Source organism: Haliotis rufescens, unplaced genomic scaffold, assembly GCF_023055435.1.
Source record: "Haliotis rufescens isolate VD_foot unplaced genomic scaffold, xgHalRufe1.0.p SCAF_11, whole genome shotgun sequence".
Lineage (NCBI taxonomy): Eukaryota > Metazoa > Mollusca > Gastropoda > Lepetellida > Haliotidae > Haliotis > Haliotis rufescens.
Window position 1 is genome coordinate 9697179 of NW_025963791.1, and position 21942 is coordinate 9719120.

Genomic DNA, 21942 nt, shown 5'->3' on the forward strand with positions numbered 1-21942 from the left:
CTGCCCGGGGCTAAAACAAGGACTGATCGGACATCTCATTAACGCCTTTATAGTGAAGTGAGTGTGGCAAGAACCCACGTCATCTGTCGTGGCACGATGACACACAATCACCAAAATCATGGAGCCTGACCACCCGATCCTCATTTGTCAGCTCTTACGTTGTTTGTTTGTTGTGTGTGTGTTTGTTTGTTTGTTTAACGCCGCATTCACCAATATTCCAACTATTTGACGGCGGTCTATAAATAATCGAGTCTGGACCAGACAATTCAGTGATTGACATCATGAGCATCGATCCACGCAATTGGAATACGATGACATGCATCAACCAAGTCTGCGAGCTTGAGCGCCCGATCCCGTTAGTTGCTTCTTACGACAAGCACAGGATGTTCGGATGCTTGAGAAATATTCTAACCCGGAAGTTTCTCCAAATGTGAAGAGGGTGTAGGAGTTTACATTTTTTTATTGAAAACAATGAGTGAGGAATTCTTTTTTTATTTATTCCACCAAGCATACCAACAAACACAACTGGGCACATATTGAACTCTTTAAAACAAAGTCAGTTGTCAAGCATAGATAATTAAACAGAGTCTGGTTACTATAATATGACGCAGGAATTTGAAAAGTTTATCTTTCATTGGCAATACAAATGACTTGGGCTGGATTAAGTGACGCGCCAAAGCCTAAAAACATTTCCTGTTGGCCTTGTCCTTTTTCTAATAATAGTATCAAGGGTAGTGTACAGAGGAAACTCGCTAGTCCTGAAACCTGGTTTTTCGGGCTTTACTGTTAGGAACATTAAAATCTTCTCGGTCATTTTGATTCGTTAATCCGGAAATCTGTGAATTAGGACCGATTAACGATTAACGGGTTTCGTTTTATGGAATGAAGACAAGTTTAAGAGAATGATGTGGGTGTACTCAATACACTATTTTCTTAAGTTCAGTTTTATAATTGACATCCCTTGATCCACCAAAATAGCATGTATACTGTACATAATATACGTGGCGGCAACGCAACGTAAGGTGATGTGAATGGCTAAATTGTAATTATGTGTAGAGGAGCTGTAGGAAACATCTGATCATCCTAGGTTTTATCCTTTATTCAAAACGTCTCATAAATTGGAATTTCCGTTGAATCAACGATCTGTGCACATAATATGCTACATCGTATTTCATTTTCTTAATAAATCTAATGTCAAACACGATGCAAAAAAATACATATAATTATGTTAATATCAGACTCATTTTCGTCTGATATATGTATTAACAAATGAATCATCTAAGGCGCTGCAAGTCTCTGTGCAGAGTTACGTCCCTTTGTCGTGACAGGATCCGATGATCATGGGTTAATATCCACGATTCTCGTGTTGTGATAGCACGTTAACTGTGCGGGATATGAAATCTGTTACTGAGTGCCTATCTGGTTCAAGACACAGTAATAGTAATATGTAGTTGCATACATCCCCGCTATAGTGAACATGTTCATCCTCAAACTTCCCCGACGGAGACATCCCTCACAACACGAGTTTATCAACATGGACACCGCACCCCAGCATCAGTCGCTCCACCGTGTACGGCGCCACTGGAAATGGAGATGCATTAGAAACATTACACAACCATGGCTCGAAAGTGTCCAGTTGATGGAGCGTCTGTCCGGAGAGCGGAAGATGGTACGTTAAAAGATGGTACTTTTTGTTACCCTGCCTTGATCTCGGCATTACACATACGTGTACGTCGCTATAAAAGCGCAATAATCTACACGCGACGTTTAACCATAGTTCACCTCAGCTCATCATTCAGTGGATATGTATTACCTGTTATCATGTTACGGCAACACAAAACATACTTCTCTGCTGTCATACATCGTGTGTTTGTTTGTTGATTAACGCCGCACTCGGTAATATTCCAGCTATATGACGGTGGTCTGTTAATAATCGAGGCTGAACACGCGGTCCAAATAGCGTGGATCGAAGCTCATGATGTCAATCACTGGATTGACTGGTCCAGACTCAATTATTTACAGACCGGCGTTATATAGCTGGGAGATTGCTGAGTGCGGCGTTAAACAATATTAAACAAACAAACAAAGCATATTATGTTACCTGTTGGCTGGAACTCTTTGTTTGACGTCAGATCAAACCTGGCCTCTTCCATTGCCTGCTTCAAGGCGTACAGTGCTCCGGTAGCCAAGACAATAGGAGGCTCACCGGAGGCTGGGGAATACATAGTAAGGGATTACGGTGATTTGAAACCTCTTACTGACCAATCACGATCGAGTATTTTCTAAATTCATGGTAGAATAATTAATTGAACAATAATGGAATGACGATACCAGACATCACTATAGACAGTGTATTTTATTTATTTATTAAACTAACTTTATGGAATGAAGCACCTACCCTTCGATGCTTTAACTCCGTAGGGATTAGGAGCATCAGGCAACAGTCTGATGCGTATGTCCACAGGGATGTCTTTAGTGGTGGGGGGCTTGTATTCCTGTGTGATAAGAAAGTACATGTCTCTTCGCTTTCAGTACAAACACCCACCCCTAACTAACCTGTGAGATGGGGTGGGGTGGAGGAGGGACGTTTGACAGACGATTGAAGTCATGCAAAACGGTTTGTTTCTATAACGAGCAGAACATTTTGAACCCAGAAACATATAAGGAAGAGAATTTATGGATGTCAGCTTCTTTATTATGAGGAACAGTATTATGGGCAATGAACAACGGGAGACCAAGGGTAATTAGCAATGGACAATGGCCAGCTGGATAATTATTTCCCGGCCTCCCGTTTGCCCATTGTCCATTGTCCATAACCAATCAGTGATAATTTAAGTCCTGGCTTCAAGTTGTCATCGCAATCGCCTGTCAGCGTTAATAAACTGTTCACCGTTGACTTCCATTTGTCTACTGCTAATCACCTATCAGCGCCAATTAACTGTTGGCCTCCCATGTTAAGTTTCCACCTTTGTTATCTTATCACTTTTGTTGCTCTTACAGGTACATATGTATGTTCTCATAGCACTTATTCACCTGATGAAGGAGTAAGTATATACCTCGAAACGTTGTGTTCCTCATGATAAAGAAGTTAATTTTTTTCCTTATCCGTATCACTCCTAAATGCCATTCAAACACCAGAATCATATGTCTTCGGAACATCTAACATGTTCAGTCAACAAATTACTTTAAAGTTTTCTTAAAGGTATTTCATGATATTCGCAGAATTATGAAATTAGTTCAAAATGCGCGTGTATGTTAAACGCACTGACGGGGTGGTGGGGTTAGTGAGTTATGATTTTACATCACATGGGCAATATTGCAGCCATATTGCGACGAAAACAAGCTAAATATTATTAAAATACCTGTCGACAAAGGACAGTAAAACAGTTTGTGACGGGTTGGGGGTGAGGGGTAAGTATATATAGCCCTCACCCAGGTGCCATCAGTCAGCACTGCTCCTGTCTCCGGGTCGTAGATGATGTTCTCTGTCAGCAGGTTTCCCAGCCCCATCACATAGGCACCTTCGATCTGACCAATGTCGATAGTAGGGTTCAGGCTGCAAGTTCAGACATTTCTGGTTCAATTGTGTAAGGATTGGTGGATTCTATGTGCATAATTATGATGGGGATACGTTTCGTATTAACTATAACATCTTGGTGAAACACAGTAGAAACAGAATTTCTGAGCACCGCTTATCTTTCTAACATATTATAAACTTTCCTCGAGATACACAAGACAAACGAATATAGGGTTGTCTTGACAATTATGAAAATATAAAGAACCGTATCTCACCACCAAATTTAAATGATACAAAACCAAGAAGCATGTATTTGAGTCACTTAATTACACGGCGTTTATTAATTAGTGGGAATACGTAACCACCTTTTTCCCACATAGCCTTGACCGCCTCCGTGGTCCAGTGGTAGAGCGTCCACCCGGCCGCGTCATACTAAAAGACGTTAAAATGTGGTACCTTTTTGTTACCCTGTCTGGTTCTCAGCATTAAGGTGCTAAAACAAGGACTGGTAGGCTCGGAGTCAGTATACGCTGTCTGAGTGGGGTATTCATGTTAAACTGCAGCATGGTATCTGAGTGTAATAGCACTATAATCCATATTAGTCCAGATAAGAACAAGCTGAGTTTTCCGATGTATGAATCAATAAAGGATAACTTAGTGATGTCATCACCTTGTGTCATCACTGATGTCAGTGATCCATCCATTAAATGTCATCACTTTCCTCAATAGAATCAGTTTCGGGGGATAATCGAGACTGGTTACTCTCTGACCTTGGCGTTATAAATTTACACAGTACGCATGAACCTACCTCTCTCCACAGTCGAAGAGTATATCGACCCTCCGGACCTGGTTCTCCCCGGTGAGGACGTCCAACTCCACCTCCGTCACCCCCACACAATACGTGAAGTAGTGGAACTCCCCGGGTCCGTCCTTCTTCTTGGGGACAGATCTAGGGCACAAGGTAAAAATTATGGTGTAAAGGGTGAGTTAGGTGAAACGCGCTTTGGGTAAAGTATTCTCAATAACACAGTGTGTAGGCTTAATGTTTGTTTGTTTGTTTGTATGTTTGTTTGTTGGTTGTTTAACGCCGCACTCCGCAATATTCCAGCTATATGACGGCGGTCCGTAAATAATCGAGTTTGGACCGGACAATCCAGTGGTTGACATCATGAGCATTGATCCACGCACTTGGGATACGATGACATGCATCAGCAAAGTCAGCGAGCCTGACCACTCGGTCCCGTTTCTTGCCTCTTACAAGCATGGTCGCTTTTACGGCAAGCATGGGTTGCTGAGGACCTAATCTACCCCGGGTCTTCACGGGTCCGGCTTAATATGAGAGGCCAAGTTGGTGCAAGTTGAAGACGTTTTTCACTATCAAAAAGAAATCTCTATCTCCATCTATCATCCAACTACATCATGGACATCATCAAATCAGTCTCAAATACTGATGATACCAGGTGTTCGCCAAGAGATGAGCAAAAACTCATCTAAGTAAACAATATTACCCATGTCGAGGAGACTGGAGTGGGGGGGTGGGGTTATAAGATTTGCTATAACAACGTGCAACATAAAATGCTGGAAAGCCTAATTACGTCACAGTTAATTTCTTGTTTGCACACGACACTAAATGTTTGTTTCTGAACACCTTGTCCAAGGAATTAAGAGTGGAAACCTATGCGTCTCTAAATATTGCATTATTACATAAGCATCGTTTTGGGATTACCAAAGCTTGAAATTAGCAGTCGATGATTATTTCTTCTGAGTGTTATGGGAGTTTGGATTGGGTTAAAGTTCAATGCCATTGTCTCCCTGGCAAGATCAACTGTTGTAATATGAGTGAGTGAGTTTAGATTTTGACGCCGCTTTCAACAGTGGAAGGAAATCTCGAAATGATGCAGGTCTCAGATGTTTACCATTTGGGTGAAAGACACGAGCACGGGTGAGGTGCTGGCAAACGTATAATAATATTATTATATATAACGCCAGACTTACTTGTGCTTTGCAGTGAGTTCTATTCCCGCCAAGTCACACGCTTTCACCAGTGCCTCCCAGTCAGAATCAGGGTTGGTTTCACGGACTGGTGCCATTCTCTCCTTCAGGATCTCACAACACTTCAGGGCAGACTGTAGGACACGTAGTAGAGGTATAACCATTTGCATCCTCGACGATCAAGGGTATTACATATTCCATTCATGGTGCATTTTAAATACAGTAAACTACGGTTATAACGAACTCAAAGGGACTACTAATTTTAGTTCGTTATAGCTGTAGTTCGTTATAAGCATATATACAGCATAACTACAGCAAATAGTCGGGACCAAAAAGTAAGTTAGTTATATCCGTCAGTTCGTTATAAGCGTGTTCGTTATAACCGTAGTTTACGGTACCTTCAACCCACTCGTTTAGATTCCGCTGCAAATTACAATGCTAAAACTAGCCGTCCTATCAATGTTTTGGAATTTTGTAGAAGGGGCGTAACTCTTGAATCAGACATTTGAATGCATATCTGATTGGTTATTACAACCAGCGAGAGATACATTCTGTGGGAACTTGCTGATGAGAAAATGGAGAAGCTGACGATCTGCTAGCGAAAGGATCCAGGGCTTCTATCATAATATAATGGAGATACGATAGATTGGATAATTGACGATGATTGGTTGGTTGGTTTGTTGTTTTACGCCGCATTCAGCAATATTTCAGCTATATGACGGCGGTCTGTAAATAATCGAGTCTGGACCAGACAATCCAGTGATTGATATCATGAGCATCGATCCACGCAATTGGGATCGATGACATGCTTCAACCAAATCAGCGAGCCTGACCACTCGATCCCGTTAGTCGCCTCTTACGACAAGCATAGTCGCCTTTTACGGCAAGCATGGGTTGCTGAAGACTCTTTCTACCCCGGATCTTCAGGGGTCAATTGACAATGAACAGAACGATGTCTTCGCATTAAATAGACAATGATAAAGTTTAATAAAAGAGACAAGGCAATATCCATGATCATAAGAAATCTCTACTAAAAGCAGATTCCATTGTACGATTCCAACTATATCATAATCATATATATATATATATATATATATATATATATATATATATATATATATATATATATATATATATACGTTTATGAAATGACTAACAAATAGGGAAAATATGAAAATGTCCATATTTTTTTATGTTTTCTAAAATAGCGACGATACCAGGAAAAGGTGAGCTATCCTGCCCCCACCTGTGGCACCCGTCGCAACACATGCAAAGGCAAGTCAATTGTTCACCTGAACAAACACGGGTACATGTAATACAAGTCAAAATAGGGAATTTCATCGGACATCATTTTTTGGTCACGTGTGCATCAGATTTAGAAATGTTCTCCGCATGTCCATCATAATATGTTTTGAAAGCTTTTAAATTACCGAGGCCTCGAATGCCGCAACCCAGATTAATCGACCTTTGAGCAAGAGTCGTGTGACGATCTTTGATTTTTTCTTTGGATTGTATCTCAAAAGGTGTGAAATGTCGACACCAAAGGCTAAAGCCGCTTGGATACTGCTCGACATATATCAAAGGGAACGTTTTGTCACTGGTCACTATAATTTCACGTTCAGGGATGACAATCAGTGGAAGAGAATTGCGATTTGCAAGGAATTAAATGTTACCAGACTATCGATTTACTTGAAACAAGTTCTTGGCCAAATTCTCGCGTTTTGATTTTGCCATTCTGATTTAATAATCAGATGTGATAAGAGAAACAGTTTAGCAAGTGGGGGAACACAATTGGTGTTCATGGTGATGCCTACTTCTGTCATGAATGTCAAAGTTTTACTTGGATCTAGGAGAAAGTCCAGGATTTCATATATTGGTTTCTCAGTAAACTTCAGATATCATTAATCTTGCTTTCATTCCTGACAAATCTTCTTGAACCTCTGAAGAAAGAGATGTAAGTTTATCTATGGTCACCGCGTCTTTTGGACACAAAACATGCATTGATAAAAGTATTGATACTTAAACGAAAATCCTGAATCCAATTTGTCTTACCATGACTGATATTTCACTGGCTGTGCTTCCCCCAGACAAAAAGCTGTTGGCTGTTGTGTGAGACTGGTTAGGCAGGACCTTCACCTTGCTCACGGGGATGCCCAATGTCATGGCCACCGCTTGCGCAACCTAGAAGTAAAAATAGGTTTGTTTGTTTGTTGTTTAACTCTGCACTCAGCAATATTCTAGCTATATGACGGCGGTCTGTAAATAATCGAGTCTGTACCAGACAATCAAGCGATTGACATCATGAGCATCGATCCACGCAACTTGGATACGATGACATGCATCAACCAAGTCAGCGAACCTGGCCTCCCGATCCCGTTAGTCGCCTTTTACGACAAGCATGGATAGGAAAATATGTAAGCTAATCACGAGATTGCATTGTATTACATGGTATTGCATGGTATTGTATTGTACTGCATTTAAGAGGATCGTTATGGATTGTATTGCATTGCATTATTGTTGTATTTTCTAATGATATAATAGCATTCAAATTTGTATCGAATTGCATTCTTGGTTTTGTTAGGTATTGCATTCTCTTGTGAGGATTACGAGTTACAATTGGTGTTGGGGACACTGGTGGCCCAGTAGTCTAAAGCGCCGCGATTCGCTGTGCAGAGTTGCGTCCCTTGGGCACGCCAGAAACCTATGATTGTGGGTTCGAATCCCGGTTCGCCCCGATTATGTTTCTAGGTTTGTCAGCACCATACCCGTGCTCGTGGGTTTCTCCAAGGAGGTAAACGTCTGAGACCTGCTTTCCTCCAACATTAAGCTGACACGCCGCGATATAACTGGAATACTGTTAAAAGCGGCGTTAAACCCAACTCACTCACCACAATTGGTGTTGATTTTGTGTCATCGCATCCTGATGGCGTGGGACTTTGGAAACAACAAATATATTGCATTGTGTATTGTATTGTATTATCATAATTGTATTTATTGTTTATTTACATCGACCGAAGTTCAAGAGGGAGTGAAGCTAACAAATATGTCTACACACCTTGGTGAATAATCCCTGTCCCATCTCAACGCCTCCCTGGACGACAGTAACGGTGCCGTCTCGGGCATAGATGGCAACGTCGACGGTGAAGCCCGACCCCATGTACAACATCCCATACTTCACCGGCGTCATCGTCAACCCACGTTTCTTCCATTGGTTAGCCTATTAAAAGTATAATAATTCCAACTGCATGTGTCTCACAAACATAGTGATCATGGTATCAATTGCTGTGTCCATTTAACCAGTTTAGCATTTCCAGTTTTGATTAACACATGAGTGTATGTGTGTCAGATTGGTTTCACCAAACGGATGTCGCAAAGAGGTTTCTCTTTCTTAACCGAGTGAGATAATATCATATGCGACACTAGTAAAAGCGTCACAGCACATTAGTGTTTACTTCATGTTGAAACTCTAATAACAACAACAACAATAATAATAATAATAATAATAATAATGATGATGATAATGATGATAATAATAATAATAATGATTAACGTACAGGCTCTTCATGACAGAATAGTACTGAGCACTTTTGCCCACATTTATTTGTCTGATGGTCCTCTGATGGTGAACATCGTCAAGACTCATGTTGAAAACGAGGCATTTCACATAATCTCAATGTTGATTTTGTTGACGGTTCTGTACTGCTGGAAGGTACAGATATGAGTATCAACCAAGCGAAGTGCCATAACAATCGGCCCAGAGGCTAGAGGCTATCTGAACGACCAGTGCATCGAATGTCAGACTCCACATTGTTCTCAGTGCCTAGGTTTGGTAGCTCCCAATCTGTTGACTGCCATTGGGAGAGTACCCGAGTTTGCTGCCAGGAATACAGCCCTTCTGACAATCTGGGTAATGCAGAAGGATGCAGCGTTGGGGAGTCTTCACATTCTCCGAAAAGTTCTGAGTTGGTTCGACATGGCAGCACTTCCTGTGAGAAGTCCCAATCGCTGTCTGGGCTGCGTGTAGAGTGGAAAAGGGCCCTGAGCTGATGATGGGCCTAACCAGCCTAACTGTGTCAGGATCAAACGAACCCTTTTTGCTGCATTTATTATATCTGTATATAATAATAACAATAATAACACCAGATTTTCTGTACAAAGAATATGTTATATGATGCTGATTCTGATTTTAGGAAACTTATATCAGAATGCAGGCGCTTACTTTGCTCCTTGCTCGGTCATTTGTTTGCCAAATTTAGTATTACTCATTTGTGCACCAATGCTATAATTTCAACATGAAACTGGTTGTCCATCCAGCGTGGAAAAGGGACGGTCGGGTAGCCTAGTGGTTAAAGCGTTCGCTCGTCACGCCGAAGACCCGGGTTCGATTCCCGACTTGGGTACTATGTGTGAAGCCCATTTCTGGTGTCCCCTGCCGTGATATTGCTGGAATATATCTAACAGCGGCGTAAAACCATACTCACTCACTCACTCACTCACTCACCCATCGTGGAAAATACCAGGTCTCACTGTATTTATAAGTTACTGCTGAAGAAGATGTGTGAGCTACTGTACCTTATTGAAACTGTTGACCTCGTTCTTGCGTCTGGCAACATCCGCCCACTGCTGTAGATCTGTCCATAGTTTCCTCAAGGTGCAATATGTCAGTTCATGGCCACGAAGGTCAGTCTGAGACAACAAAGAAAATTAATTATATTCATTCATGTCATTGGAGTTCATTTTTAAGTTAAACAACATTCACTTCACTTGAGACCAAGATTGTCTCTAGTTACATTAAACAAAACTTGAAACTTTCTAAAAGAATCTTTTTACGAATTTGTGTCATACCCGTACTGTATTAATGAATGTTAAAGATAAGTGTTTTATACATTAAGTCTTGAAACTGCTCATTTCTTATAATCATGACGTTCCAGTTGGCTTAAAAATATCTCAAACCGCGCTATGCTATTTGTCATCAACGCCTGTAATTCCGACTTTTTGTATCTTTGTGCTTCACATATTATTTCCCAAAGTCCTTGAAAAATGGGTTGGGAATAGGATACTTCGTCACTTGCCTTGATGTGGACAGACTTATCTCTGTTTGTTCCTGATACTCTCGCGCCCTTACATAAAGACCTGTGGGGCTTCCTGGTAAGAATATTGTCGTACGAGACGATGCAGTGCATCTGGTGGAAAGGCTCGGTTACTTGGTTCAATGCATGTCATCGTATCCCAATTGGGTGAACCCATGCTCATGATATCAGTCACTGGATTGTCTTCTCCAGACTCCAATATTCACTGACCACCGTAATATAGCCGGAATATTACGTAGTGCGGCGTTAGACATGAAACAGACATTTATGTTTTTCGTAGATTGGATTTACAGGTTAGTCGGTTGAAAAATTTAATGGGGTGAGAAACACAAAATATGATGGAACCTGGCCAGCCTTGTAGAGATTCAGCTCCTTGATCTCCAGGACGTTCCGGCTGAGATGCTTGGCCACGTGCTCGAACACAGACTCGATGAGGAGACCAGCTGGGAGAGTCCCTTTAACATATAGCACAGTGACATACAACATGAAGTCGGGTAGCCTAGTGGTTAAAGCGTTCGCTCGTCACGCCGAAGACCCGGGTTCGATTTCCGACATGGGTACAATGTGTGAAGCCCATTTCTGTTGTCCCCCGCCGTGATATTGCTGGAATATTGCTAAAAGCGGCGTAAAACCATACTCACTCACTCACTTAACATGAAGTAAGGGACACGCCCACACACCATACTACGAGTCAAACATGTACATGAATACACGAGACACACGTGGCTACACTGATTTGTGTTGAAAGCGTGTCGACCGTATGAAATAGAATACAGACTCAACTGATATTTTTTTGGGGGGTGGGGGCAGGGATTTTATCGAAAAAATTACGAACTGGCTTGAAAAATAATTTTCGAGCAATCTATTTTAAATAGAAAGAACTTGTCTACTACAAATATTACGGTGTTGCAGGGCATTTTTCTTTGTAAAATATGCAAACTTATACTTTTAGTTTTAAAAAATCTGGTTTTGCAGCTGTAGCTGAACAAATATGTCATCTCCATTCAAAATCCCCAAATAGGGCGTGATTTCATCTGAGAGTGGATCGAACATTGATATTTTTCTTACCTTGCATTAAGATACTCTTTTTGGATTGGTTACAGAATGGGCCTTTTTAATGTCCCCGGCTGACATTTGAGGTACAAGTTTCCTGTACCACGCTGGAAAATTCCAAACGTCTTACAAATGCTAATATAATGATATGATTATATTATCTCGAAAGCGAACACCTATCAAATGCAGTTCAGCGGACTTAACCGAGCAATTCCGATTGTAATGGAAGGGCGATAACTGGGTGTGTTTCCGTGGTCTGCTTGTTGTCAATATGATGTTGGGGATCCCTGACCTGGCGCTCTCATGATGGTGGTCCCCGCCTTGTCCGTCCTGCAGGCTACCAGCTTGATTCTCCAGTTGGGGATGTAGTAGCCTGGCAACATAATGTATTGGAGAAACAACCAAATATTTTCTAACATGTAACAAATGTTATATTTGGGATAACATTTTCTTTGTAAAGTACAGGTTCTCGTACCCTTTTTTGGGTTGAGACCCGTCCGGGGTCCCTACCCACATTTCCAGAGTGAGGCCTAATCGCCAGCACACAGAGTCAGTGATCTAACCCAATCAGTCACCGAGGCTTCCACAAAAAATGAAAGTCCGACAACTGGTAGTCTAGATCACTATACTCCAATATTCCAGCTCTATGACGCGGCCTGTAAATAATCAAGTCTGGTCCAGACAACCCAGTGATTGATATTGTGAGCAACGATCAACGCCATCGGGGTACGATGACATGCATCAACCAAGTCACCCAGCCTGACCACCGATCCGTTTCGTCGCCTCTTACGACCAGCATGGGTTGCTGGGGATCAGTTGTACCCCGGGGTCCCCAGGGGTAATCATATGAAGAACACAAGTCTAACGAAGCATCTTTGTATGTGTTCCTTTATTTATTGCCGTCAGTATATAGATGAGAATACATTAATTTACCAACATACCTTGATCCAGCGACATCATCACTTCACTGAAAAACAACGCTGCGTTTGGGGAGCTGCCGCCGTCGCAGTAGACGTCCATGCTGACAACGTGGACACGACCTGCCTCGTCAAACCCAACCTGGAACAAAGGGAAGTATCTCTCAAAAATTCCTCAGCCTCTGATAGACCGTCACCTACTGAAATATCGCCGGCCACTCCGCTTTGGGGGACTGCGAAATTTTCGAACATATATTTCATCGATCACCCACTCGATCACTCACTCGATCACTCACTCGATCACCCACTCGATCACTCACTCGATCACTCTCGATCACCCACTCGATCACTCACTCGATCACTCACACGATCACCCTCTCTATCACTCACTCGATCAATCACTCGATCACTCACTCGATCACTCACTCGATCACTCACTCGATCACTTACTCGATCACCCACTCGATCACTCACTCGATCGACCACTCGATCACCCACTCGATCACCCACACGATCACCCTCTCTATCACTCACTCGATCAATCACTCGATCACTCACTCGATCACTCACTCGATCACTCACTCGATCACTTACTCGATCACCCACTCGATCACTCACTCGATCACCCACTCGAACACCCACTCGATCACACACTCGATCACCCACTCGATCACCATCTCGACCACTCACACGATCACTCAGCGCGAACTGTGGTTTTATGCAACGCTTTACAAAATAGAAACGTCGGGTTGTGTATATTACATTGCGAGTTGCATCTGAATCATTGAGTGTTCACATGATAATAATCATATCTCCTCAGAAACTGTGGGTCCACCGGTGGGCCAATGATAAGGCACCGAATTTTGTAGTGAACAGTTGCGGTCCTTAGTTTCAACGATCCGCAGTTCGTGGGTTCGAATCCCAAAAAGGTCAGTAATTATCCTATATTGCACCATGCACGCGGTTATAGGTTCCCACAAAACAGGGTGTAGTTACACTGGAAACACCAGGCGTTTTATTCCACATAAAGCAGTGCATCTGAAATGTAAGAACTTACGTCATATTTGGCAAGGACTTGGAACCGCTTTCCAGACATCTTCATGTTGGTCGACATATTCACGGAGATTTTCACTGGTCTATGAAAAAAGAAAATGTACACTGTATGAAAATTACAAAGACATGAATATTTCACTGTAACTTTATAACGGCATCTACATCAATACATGTATCATTTTCACGTACGGTCACATCTCCACTGTGTACTAATACATAACCTGTATATTGTAAACTAAAACAAGAGGCATGTGCGACCCTGACGTCTAACGCATCACAATTCATGTGCAGAGTTGCGTCCCTTAGCCGTGCCAGAAACCAATGATCTTGGGTTCGAATCCCAGATTCTCCCTGATTATGATTCTAGATTTGTCTGATCCATACCTCGCGAGCTTCACCAAAGTTGTAATGTTTGAGAGTGCATCACTTGGAGGTCGTACCGTTCAAAGCGGAACTGAAACAACACGCTCTCACTGAGAAGAAAATGCTTACTTTTTGGTCTTGTGTGCTGCAACAGCGGCGGCAGCAGCTACAGGGATGGAGCAGAAGGCTTTGCCCCCAAACGATCCGCCTACCCGGGGGACGGTAACGACGACGCTGAAAACATGGATGGTACGGTTAGATTTAGGTCTACGTCGGTTAAGGCTTGGTATTACTACAACTGCCATCCAGTTGTCATATGTTTTGTTTGTGTGTTGTTTAACGCCGACGTCAGCAATATTGCAGCGATATAATGGCAGTCCGTAAAAAATCCAGTGATTGACATCATGAGCATCGATTCACGCAACTGGGATACGATGACATGCATCAACCAAGACAGAAAGTCTGATCACCCGATCCCGTTAGTCGCCTCTTACAAGCATAGTCGCCTTTTACGGCAAGCATGGTTTGGTGAAGACCAATTCTAACCCGGATCTTCACGGTTGTGTCATGTGTACGATTATTTATTAAATTTAGTAGTTTGGGCCTTTTGCATTTAAGACAGATTCCCAGCGACACCACGCCGACCCCCGACCCCATTCCCAGAATATAAAAAGGTCGGCTTCTAATATAATTAAGTGTTTGTTCACTCACTTGTTCATGGGTAGTCCTGTAACCATGGAGACAGACCCCTGGGTCAGTTCACTCGACTGTGTGGCGGTGTAGACATCCAAGCGTTCCTCTGATGGCACACACAGCGTCACCTGGTGGACGGGAAACATAATAGTTGTTCTTTTTTATCATTAATATACATGTATATAACAACGACGAAAACCCTTACAATAAGAAATCTCTGCCAAAAAACAGATTCGATTGTAGTGAGTGAGTGAGTATGGTTTTACGCAGCTTTAAGCAATATTCCAGCAATATCACGGCGGGGGACACCGGAAATGGGCTTCACACATTGTACCCATGTCGGGAATCGAACCCGAGTCTACGGCGTGACGAGCGAACGCTTTAACCAGTAGGCTACCCGACCGTCCCAGAGTCGAATGTTACATTCCGACCACATCATGACCATTTAATTATGAATAACTATCAAATATTGATGATACTAGATGTTCACGAAAAGGTAAGCGTATCCTGCCCCACCGGTGGCACCCGTCACAAACACATGCAAAGGAAAGTCAATATTTCACCTAAAAAAACGGGAACATTCTGTACAAGTCAAAAGAGGGAATTGCATTGGACATATGTTATGTCACTGATGCGTCAAATTTGGAAATGTCCTCCACATGCATACCATAAAACATTTTGAAAGTTTCACTGAGGCCTTGAATGCTGTAACCTTGATCAAACAACTTCTGAGCAAGAGTTGCATGACGCTCTTAGAATTCTTGGTAGAAAGAGAACGCTCGATTCTATCTCAAAAGTTGTGAAATGTATATTGCTTGTTATAAAGGGAAAGTTGACTATTGTTGCGTTGAAGTCATCCCTCTTGACATACAGTCTCGTGGAGAGTGTTTTGACACTGAATCTTTATGCATAAATCTAAATTTGAACACATGCATTACTTGAAGAGTGAATGAATATACATTAACGCCACTTTTAGCAATATACAAGCTGTATCACAGCAGTGGACACAAGGAATGGGCTTCAGTCATTGTATCAATGTAGGAAATAGAACCAGGATATTCCGCGTGACGAGAAAACGCTTTAACCACTAGGCTACCACATCGCATTTTCATGAAAGAGTGTTATCCCGGCGGATTCCTGGTTAGAATATATTTCCAACTAGTCCAGTGCTTGTCACAAGAGGCGACTAAAAGGATCGTGTGGTCTGGCTCGGTGATTCGGTTGATTGCATGTCCTCGTTTCCCAATTGCGTGAATCAGTGCTCCAACATTGGACTGTCTGGTTCTGACTCGATTATTTACAGACCGCCGTCATTTAGTTTGGATATTGCTGAGCGCGCTGTTAAACAACAAACAAACAAACAAGCACACAAACTGAGCAATGTGACACTCAATCAGCCAAGCCACAAAACAACCAGATCCCATTCTGCATGAAGAACTGGGGACCATCATATTCCTGTTTCAGAGATGTGAGTGACCTTTAACGTAATTGCCGTTAAGTATTACCTAGCAACTGAGGTTATGATATGCCTTGTATACGGTCGGGTAGCCTAGTGGTTAAAGCTTTCGCTCGTCAAGCCGAAGACCCGGGTTCGATTCCCGACATGGGTACAATGTGTGAAGCCCATTTCGGGTGTCCCCCGCCGTGATATTGCTGGAATATTGCTAAAAGCCGCGTAAAACCATACTCATTCACTCACAATGAAATGCCTTGTAGCTCACCTGGTTCTCCATGTAGAAGTGGTAGTTTGAACCTGACAGTGTCCTGCCGCTCAGCGTCTTGGAGCATTTCTTCATAGCAGCTGTAAGCAAGGTAGGCTTAGTGATGTAGCACATGGTACATACAGCGTACATGTACGCCTGGGACTCTACTCAAGTAAGCATCACGATGCATATAGCTGACATTACGGCTGTAAGATTAGAAGACCTGTGAACTATTTACATACCCCTCCAAGCTCACATGTACGGCTGGGATTTAAATCTCAATACAAGATTAACTATTTCAAATAATATTTTAATTCAATTAAAAATTAATTTCCAGGCACTGATTTTAAAACACTAATTCAAACATAATAGATATTTTCTCCAGGTAAAACAACACCATAGTCCGAGATTCCGATACAGAAGGTGAATGTTAGTATTCCCTTTAAACATAATATCCAGGCACTGATTTTAAAACACTAATTCAAACATAATAGATATTTTCTCCAGGTACATAAACAACACCATAGTCCGAGATTCCTATGCAGTAGGTGAAGCTCAACTTCCTTAGAATCATTAAACATGCTGTAGCTAGACTACTTTCTTTCCTAATCACTCACTCACTCACTCACTCACTCACTCACTCACATCTATACCTACTTTCCGGGTCGCCTAGCCTGTGTTCAGCCATGGGGTTGGCGAAGAAACTCTCTTTCTCAATAGCTTCATCGAGGGTAAGGATAGGTGGCCTGGTGTCACTGTAAGTAATTGCCACCTTCTTGGCCGCCTCGTCGGCCGCTGTTTGAGACTCTGTATTAACATAAAAATGGTGGGTACAAGTATATGTAGATTTTCTATTCAATAGTGAAGACGATCTGATCGATAATAAAAATCTATATTGTGATTTTACGGGTCTTACTTCGCGCAGTGCATCAAATCACATGAGCACCTTGATTAAAAACATGAAAAGATTTGGAAAATATCTGATGAGCTAAGTCGTCGGTACATATGTTTTGCAAATCCTTCAAACGACCGTAATCTGCACGGCAGTTTACGAACCGGATGTCGATTTCGTTACGCTATTCTGATTGGACTATGCATAGATTCCTTAATTAGTCCAGCTAAAATATAACTCCATAATTTCATCCTAGTTCGGCAAGGGTAGAAACTGGACTTTTACAGTCAGTTAACTCTCTTGCCTCGGGAAGATGGTTATTGGTTTTCGGACGCTAAAAAAACCATTCGTAGTTTTCTCTCTCATCACACGAACAACTGTAAAACATCTCATTCACATTTAAAAGACAACTTCCTCTTAAAAACACTCAATCATCTGAGTATTTACAATGTCTGTGTGATGTTACACCCCCAGTTATAGCGCGAGTAATCGCGATAAACATGGCCGTATGACATCCGAAAACCTATGATCCGACGACCATATAGACAGGGACTTTTGGATATATACATTTTCAGGGAAATTGTTTGAGTGGCTGTGCTACCGGTAGAGAGGAACATGCTTTTCCTTTTCGCGAACACCTGGTGTCATCACTGATTTTCAGTAATCCATTCACATTTTCATCACTAATTCGCATTTTACGTCCTTTGGAGATAATCGAGATTGATTATTCTCTGCCCTTGACGTTTAGATTTTGAACAAGATATAGTAGTTAGGAACATATTTCGGTTCATAATCACTACAATGTACCTTGGTACTTAAACCAGTGGAGGCACAGGTGGCCCAGTCGTCTTAGGCGTCGTTATTTGCTGTGCAGAGTTGCGTCCCATGGGCACGCCAGAAACCTATGATTGTATTCGCCCCGATTATGTTTTTAGGTTTGTCAGCACCATACCCCTGCTCGTGGGTTTCACCGAAGTGGTAAACGTCTGTGACCTGGATCCCTTCGGACTTTCCTCCAACATTAAGCTGACACGCCGCGATATAACTGGAATAATGTTAAAAGCGGAGTTGAACTCACTTAGTGTGTGAACCGCAACATACCTGCGAGAATAAGTCCTACGGGTTGTCCTGCAAACAGAACCTTTCCACTGCAGAACAGCTGAAGCAGAACATTTGATACATAGAGCATTAGGCGAGTGTGTTTCCATGAGGTAAATGTCACATATGGCGCTCGGCATCAAAACAAGGACTGGTCGGCTATAATGATAATGATGATGACTGTTATTCGTGTTTACATTCAACTATTCACCCACAGGAAAGAAAGAACACATTTATGAGTGTGTGTCCAACTTGTCATGAAAAACACCATGTTTCGATTCACAAATGAAATGATGGCACTCTGGCCCAGAGTTGCGTCCCTTAGTACTGCTGTGTTTATCCATGTCACTTTAAGGTTATACTTTCCATTAAGCTGTCACACCGTTATCACTATTCAAAGCATAATACGAATACTAAAAACCGTTTTATAATTATATCATATGATTGAAACGTGTACAATTACAACATTTCTTAAGGAATCGAATTATCACCTCTTCTGGTGCCAATGGAGCAATTGAAAGTGAAGCGACGTGGTTGTTGACACCGGTGATGTCCTTGACACTGATGTAGTCCACGACGCCGGGGAGACGCTACAAATAATAGCACAATTGGTGAATTAGGAACGGGGACTGAATAGGGACTTGCAATTTAACATGTTTCGTGTGTATGTGTGTGTGTGGGGGGGGGGGGAGGGGGGGGAGGGGTTCTTTATATTTTATTTGGTAAAACCTCGAGGCAAAGCTTTTTTTAATGGTTTCGGAAACTCGTGATTGCCATTCAGATTGAGTATAATCAATATATCAAACTACCGTAAGTTTTGATGGAATATCAAAGTTAATGTATATTTTCGTTTTTGTTGTGGAAAGCCGCACTCAGCAATATTCCAGCTTGATGACGGCGGCCTGTAAATAATCGATTCTGGATCAGACAAAATCGAATCTGAATCAGACAACCCAGTGATTGATATTATGAGCAACAATCCACGCCTTTGGGGTACGATGCCACGCAATCAACCAAGTCATCGAGCCTGACCCCCGGATCCATCAGGTCGCCTTACAACAAGCATAGGTTGTTTGGGGCTATTGAACCTGGACAATGGGCGTGTGTCTGAAGTGAGTCTGAATATGGACGTGTTGTCTTACCAAGGCACATGATGCATCTACGTTTTGTATCGTAGCCGGTCCCTGTGACGTCACAACGAAGGCACCACACAACTCCTGGGTGGACGATGGGATGTCGTTGACGAACTCCGCCTCGCCTGATGCCTTGGATGAAAAACCCAGTCGTTGGGAGATATAGATGTAGATATATAAAATTATACTACTCAAAAGAAGTTAAGGACCACACGATTTTTTCATATTAGTTAATCTGTAACGGAATGGCTGATTCACTAGAAGAGAGTAATATGAGAGAATTGGGTGGTTTCTTTGAGTGGTAGAGATTTGGATTTTTGTTGTTTTATGCCGCACTCACAATATACCAGCTATATGACGGCGGTCAGAAAATAATCGAGTCCGACGGGTCTTAAATTACCAAAGTACCACGGGAACAAAATTCCCAAGGAGTTCTTTATGTTCTATAAGGTAACGCACGCGGGCACGCACGCACGCACGCACGCACGCACGCACGCACGCACGCTGGCACACACACAGACGTTCATCCACGTCGCTATACAACTGTAATATACTTGAACGCGACGTTAAACTTCATTTCACCTCACGTCATCTCCTAATTAAAATTCGTGATTGAGCATTCAATCTGCCAAATAAATAAAAATAAAATCGATGAAATTTTCAGGAAATGTAAAGTGGCAGTAACATTTTCAGCCATTTTACGAATTAGGTGAATTTAGTCCAGGGTCCGGATTAATGAGTTTTCACTGTATGCAGTATCCGTGTACCTGCGCATGGGACGCCAATTTCGGCATGGGTTCTTTGAGCGGCCAGTCTGCCTTCTTCTCCTGGAATTCTCGCACTCCTGACGATAGAGGGCGCTCTATGGAGAAAGGCCCGGACACTCTTGTCTGATGTTTAGCTCCACACAGCTCCAAGATACACTGCAAGAAAGGAGCGAGTGATTGAATGGTGTATAACGCCACTCAGAACAGAATCTCATTTATATCACGGTATGTCTGCTTGGCGGATGGAGATATCCAGAAATGGTGTAGGTCGCTTACAGGTGACTAGGGAATTATTATTAAAATAATGAAAGATGTGTTGTTTTACTGTCAAATATCCCTCTTTATGTATGAATGATATGTTTGACAGCGCAACGGGGATTTCAAACGTTGGATTCCCTTGGTGAAACCAACGAAGCAAGGGTAAGGTGCTGACAAACCAAAAGATATGGGATTTGACCCCTATATCAGCTGATCCTGATACGGCTGAGGACGTGCTCTTGGCCGCTGGGTCACCTGCGTTCACCATTGCAGGAAGAAACCGGCTACATTGCACATGCATGGGAAATGTTAAATCTAATTGATGTGACAGGTTTTATAATTTCACCTTCGGAAAATAGCAACGTGTTTCTCAAACAGAAACTTTCGGGATATGCAACTGTCACGCTTGTGGTTATGCATTAGGAAAAATATTATCTTCAATGCCAGGACTTCCGTGTTCTATAGAAAAGGGCATGGGTAACCTAGTGGTTAAAACTTTGGCTCTTCATTGAAAAGACAGGGGGCGATTCCTGTTCTTCGTGTCCCCCGCCGTGATGTTCCTAAAAACGCCGTGAAAGCCTAACCAACCAACCACATACCCACGTACGCACGCACGCACGCACGCACGCACGCACGCACCCACCTAGACCCCCACGCACGCACGCACCTACCTAGACTCCCACGCACGCACGCACGCACGCACACACCCACCCACGCATGCGCCCACCTACATACCCACGCACACATGTATCCACCAGTCAATCACTTACCTTATAGAGGAGGTTAACAGCGAGGCTCCGACGGTACTGAGCACTGGCTAGCACACGGTCGGCAGTGGGTTCCAACTCAGAAGCGAGACAGTCCAGAGCACCTGTAGTACGGACAGAAGCTGGGTTAGAAGAAACAGCGACAGACATACAATGTACAACCAGGGTGGTTTATGATTTATCCATGTGTTAAATATTACCACGAACATGGTCAAAATAAATTCGTGTCATAAGACATAAACCATTAATATGTCTGCTTTGGTCAACCTATTAACCTAAAACTTTGAAACAACTTTTGAGGTACGATAAAGCCTGCTATTTCTACGAAGTATGTCACAGTAAGACATACGACTCCTGCTCCAAAGCTGCTTGCTCAGACGATAATGTGTAAATATCGAAAAGTTATTACACACGATCATTCTACCCTAACGGGTCATATTCCAGTTCGTATACTACTCAAAAAGAGTTAATACCCTCATGTGCATGAAATGTAACTATTGTTAATAGTTTTAGCAGAACATTTTTGTGTGTGGCTGAGAATAACCCCAATGACCTACTTCTCAACACGACCCCATCTGTCAGCGTCTTGCCGTTCAACAGTGCCTCCGTCTTGTAAGCGTGGATCTTTAAGTAAAATGAAATTATA

General features: G+C 42.5%; 1 protein-coding gene across 2 annotated transcripts in view; it reads right to left on the reverse strand.

The window, feature by feature from the left end:
• Positions 1-458: 458 nt before the first annotated feature.
• LOC124146369 (indole-3-acetaldehyde oxidase-like) overlaps positions 459-21942 on the reverse strand; it is a 37566-nt gene continuing 16082 nt past the window's right edge. Inside the window, exons 13-36 of one of the 2 annotated variants that reach the window (XM_048392191.1) lie at positions 21854-21920; positions 21300-21400; positions 20272-20427; positions 19514-19636; positions 18863-18961; positions 18375-18432; positions 17039-17188; positions 16400-16479; positions 14697-14806; positions 14115-14219; positions 13627-13705; positions 12594-12711; positions 11945-12025; positions 10945-11054; positions 10082-10195; positions 8565-8726; positions 7562-7690; positions 5513-5643; positions 4326-4466; positions 3433-3556; positions 2399-2495; positions 2102-2212; positions 1472-1581; positions 459-991 (exon numbers count right to left, since the gene is read on the reverse strand). In XM_048392191.1, coding sequence (XP_048248148.1) covers positions 1514-1581; positions 2102-2212; positions 2399-2495; positions 3433-3556; positions 4326-4466; positions 5513-5643; positions 7562-7690; positions 8565-8726; positions 10082-10195; positions 10945-11054; positions 11945-12025; positions 12594-12711; positions 13627-13705; positions 14115-14219; positions 14697-14806; positions 16400-16479; positions 17039-17188; positions 18375-18432; positions 18863-18961; positions 19514-19636; positions 20272-20427; positions 21300-21400; positions 21854-21920 — 2514 coding nt within the window. In that variant the 3' untranslated portion in view covers positions 459-991; positions 1472-1513. Of the gene's footprint in view, positions 1582-2101; positions 2213-2398; positions 2496-3432; positions 3557-4325; positions 4467-5512; positions 5644-7561; positions 7691-8564; positions 8727-10081; positions 10196-10944; positions 11055-11944; positions 12026-12593; positions 12712-13626; positions 13706-14114; positions 14220-14696; positions 14807-16399; positions 16480-17038; positions 17189-18374; positions 18433-18862; positions 18962-19513; positions 19637-20271; positions 20428-21299; positions 21401-21853; positions 21921-21942 lie in introns of both variants that reach the window. The other variant, XM_048392190.1, reaches the window with a different exon arrangement.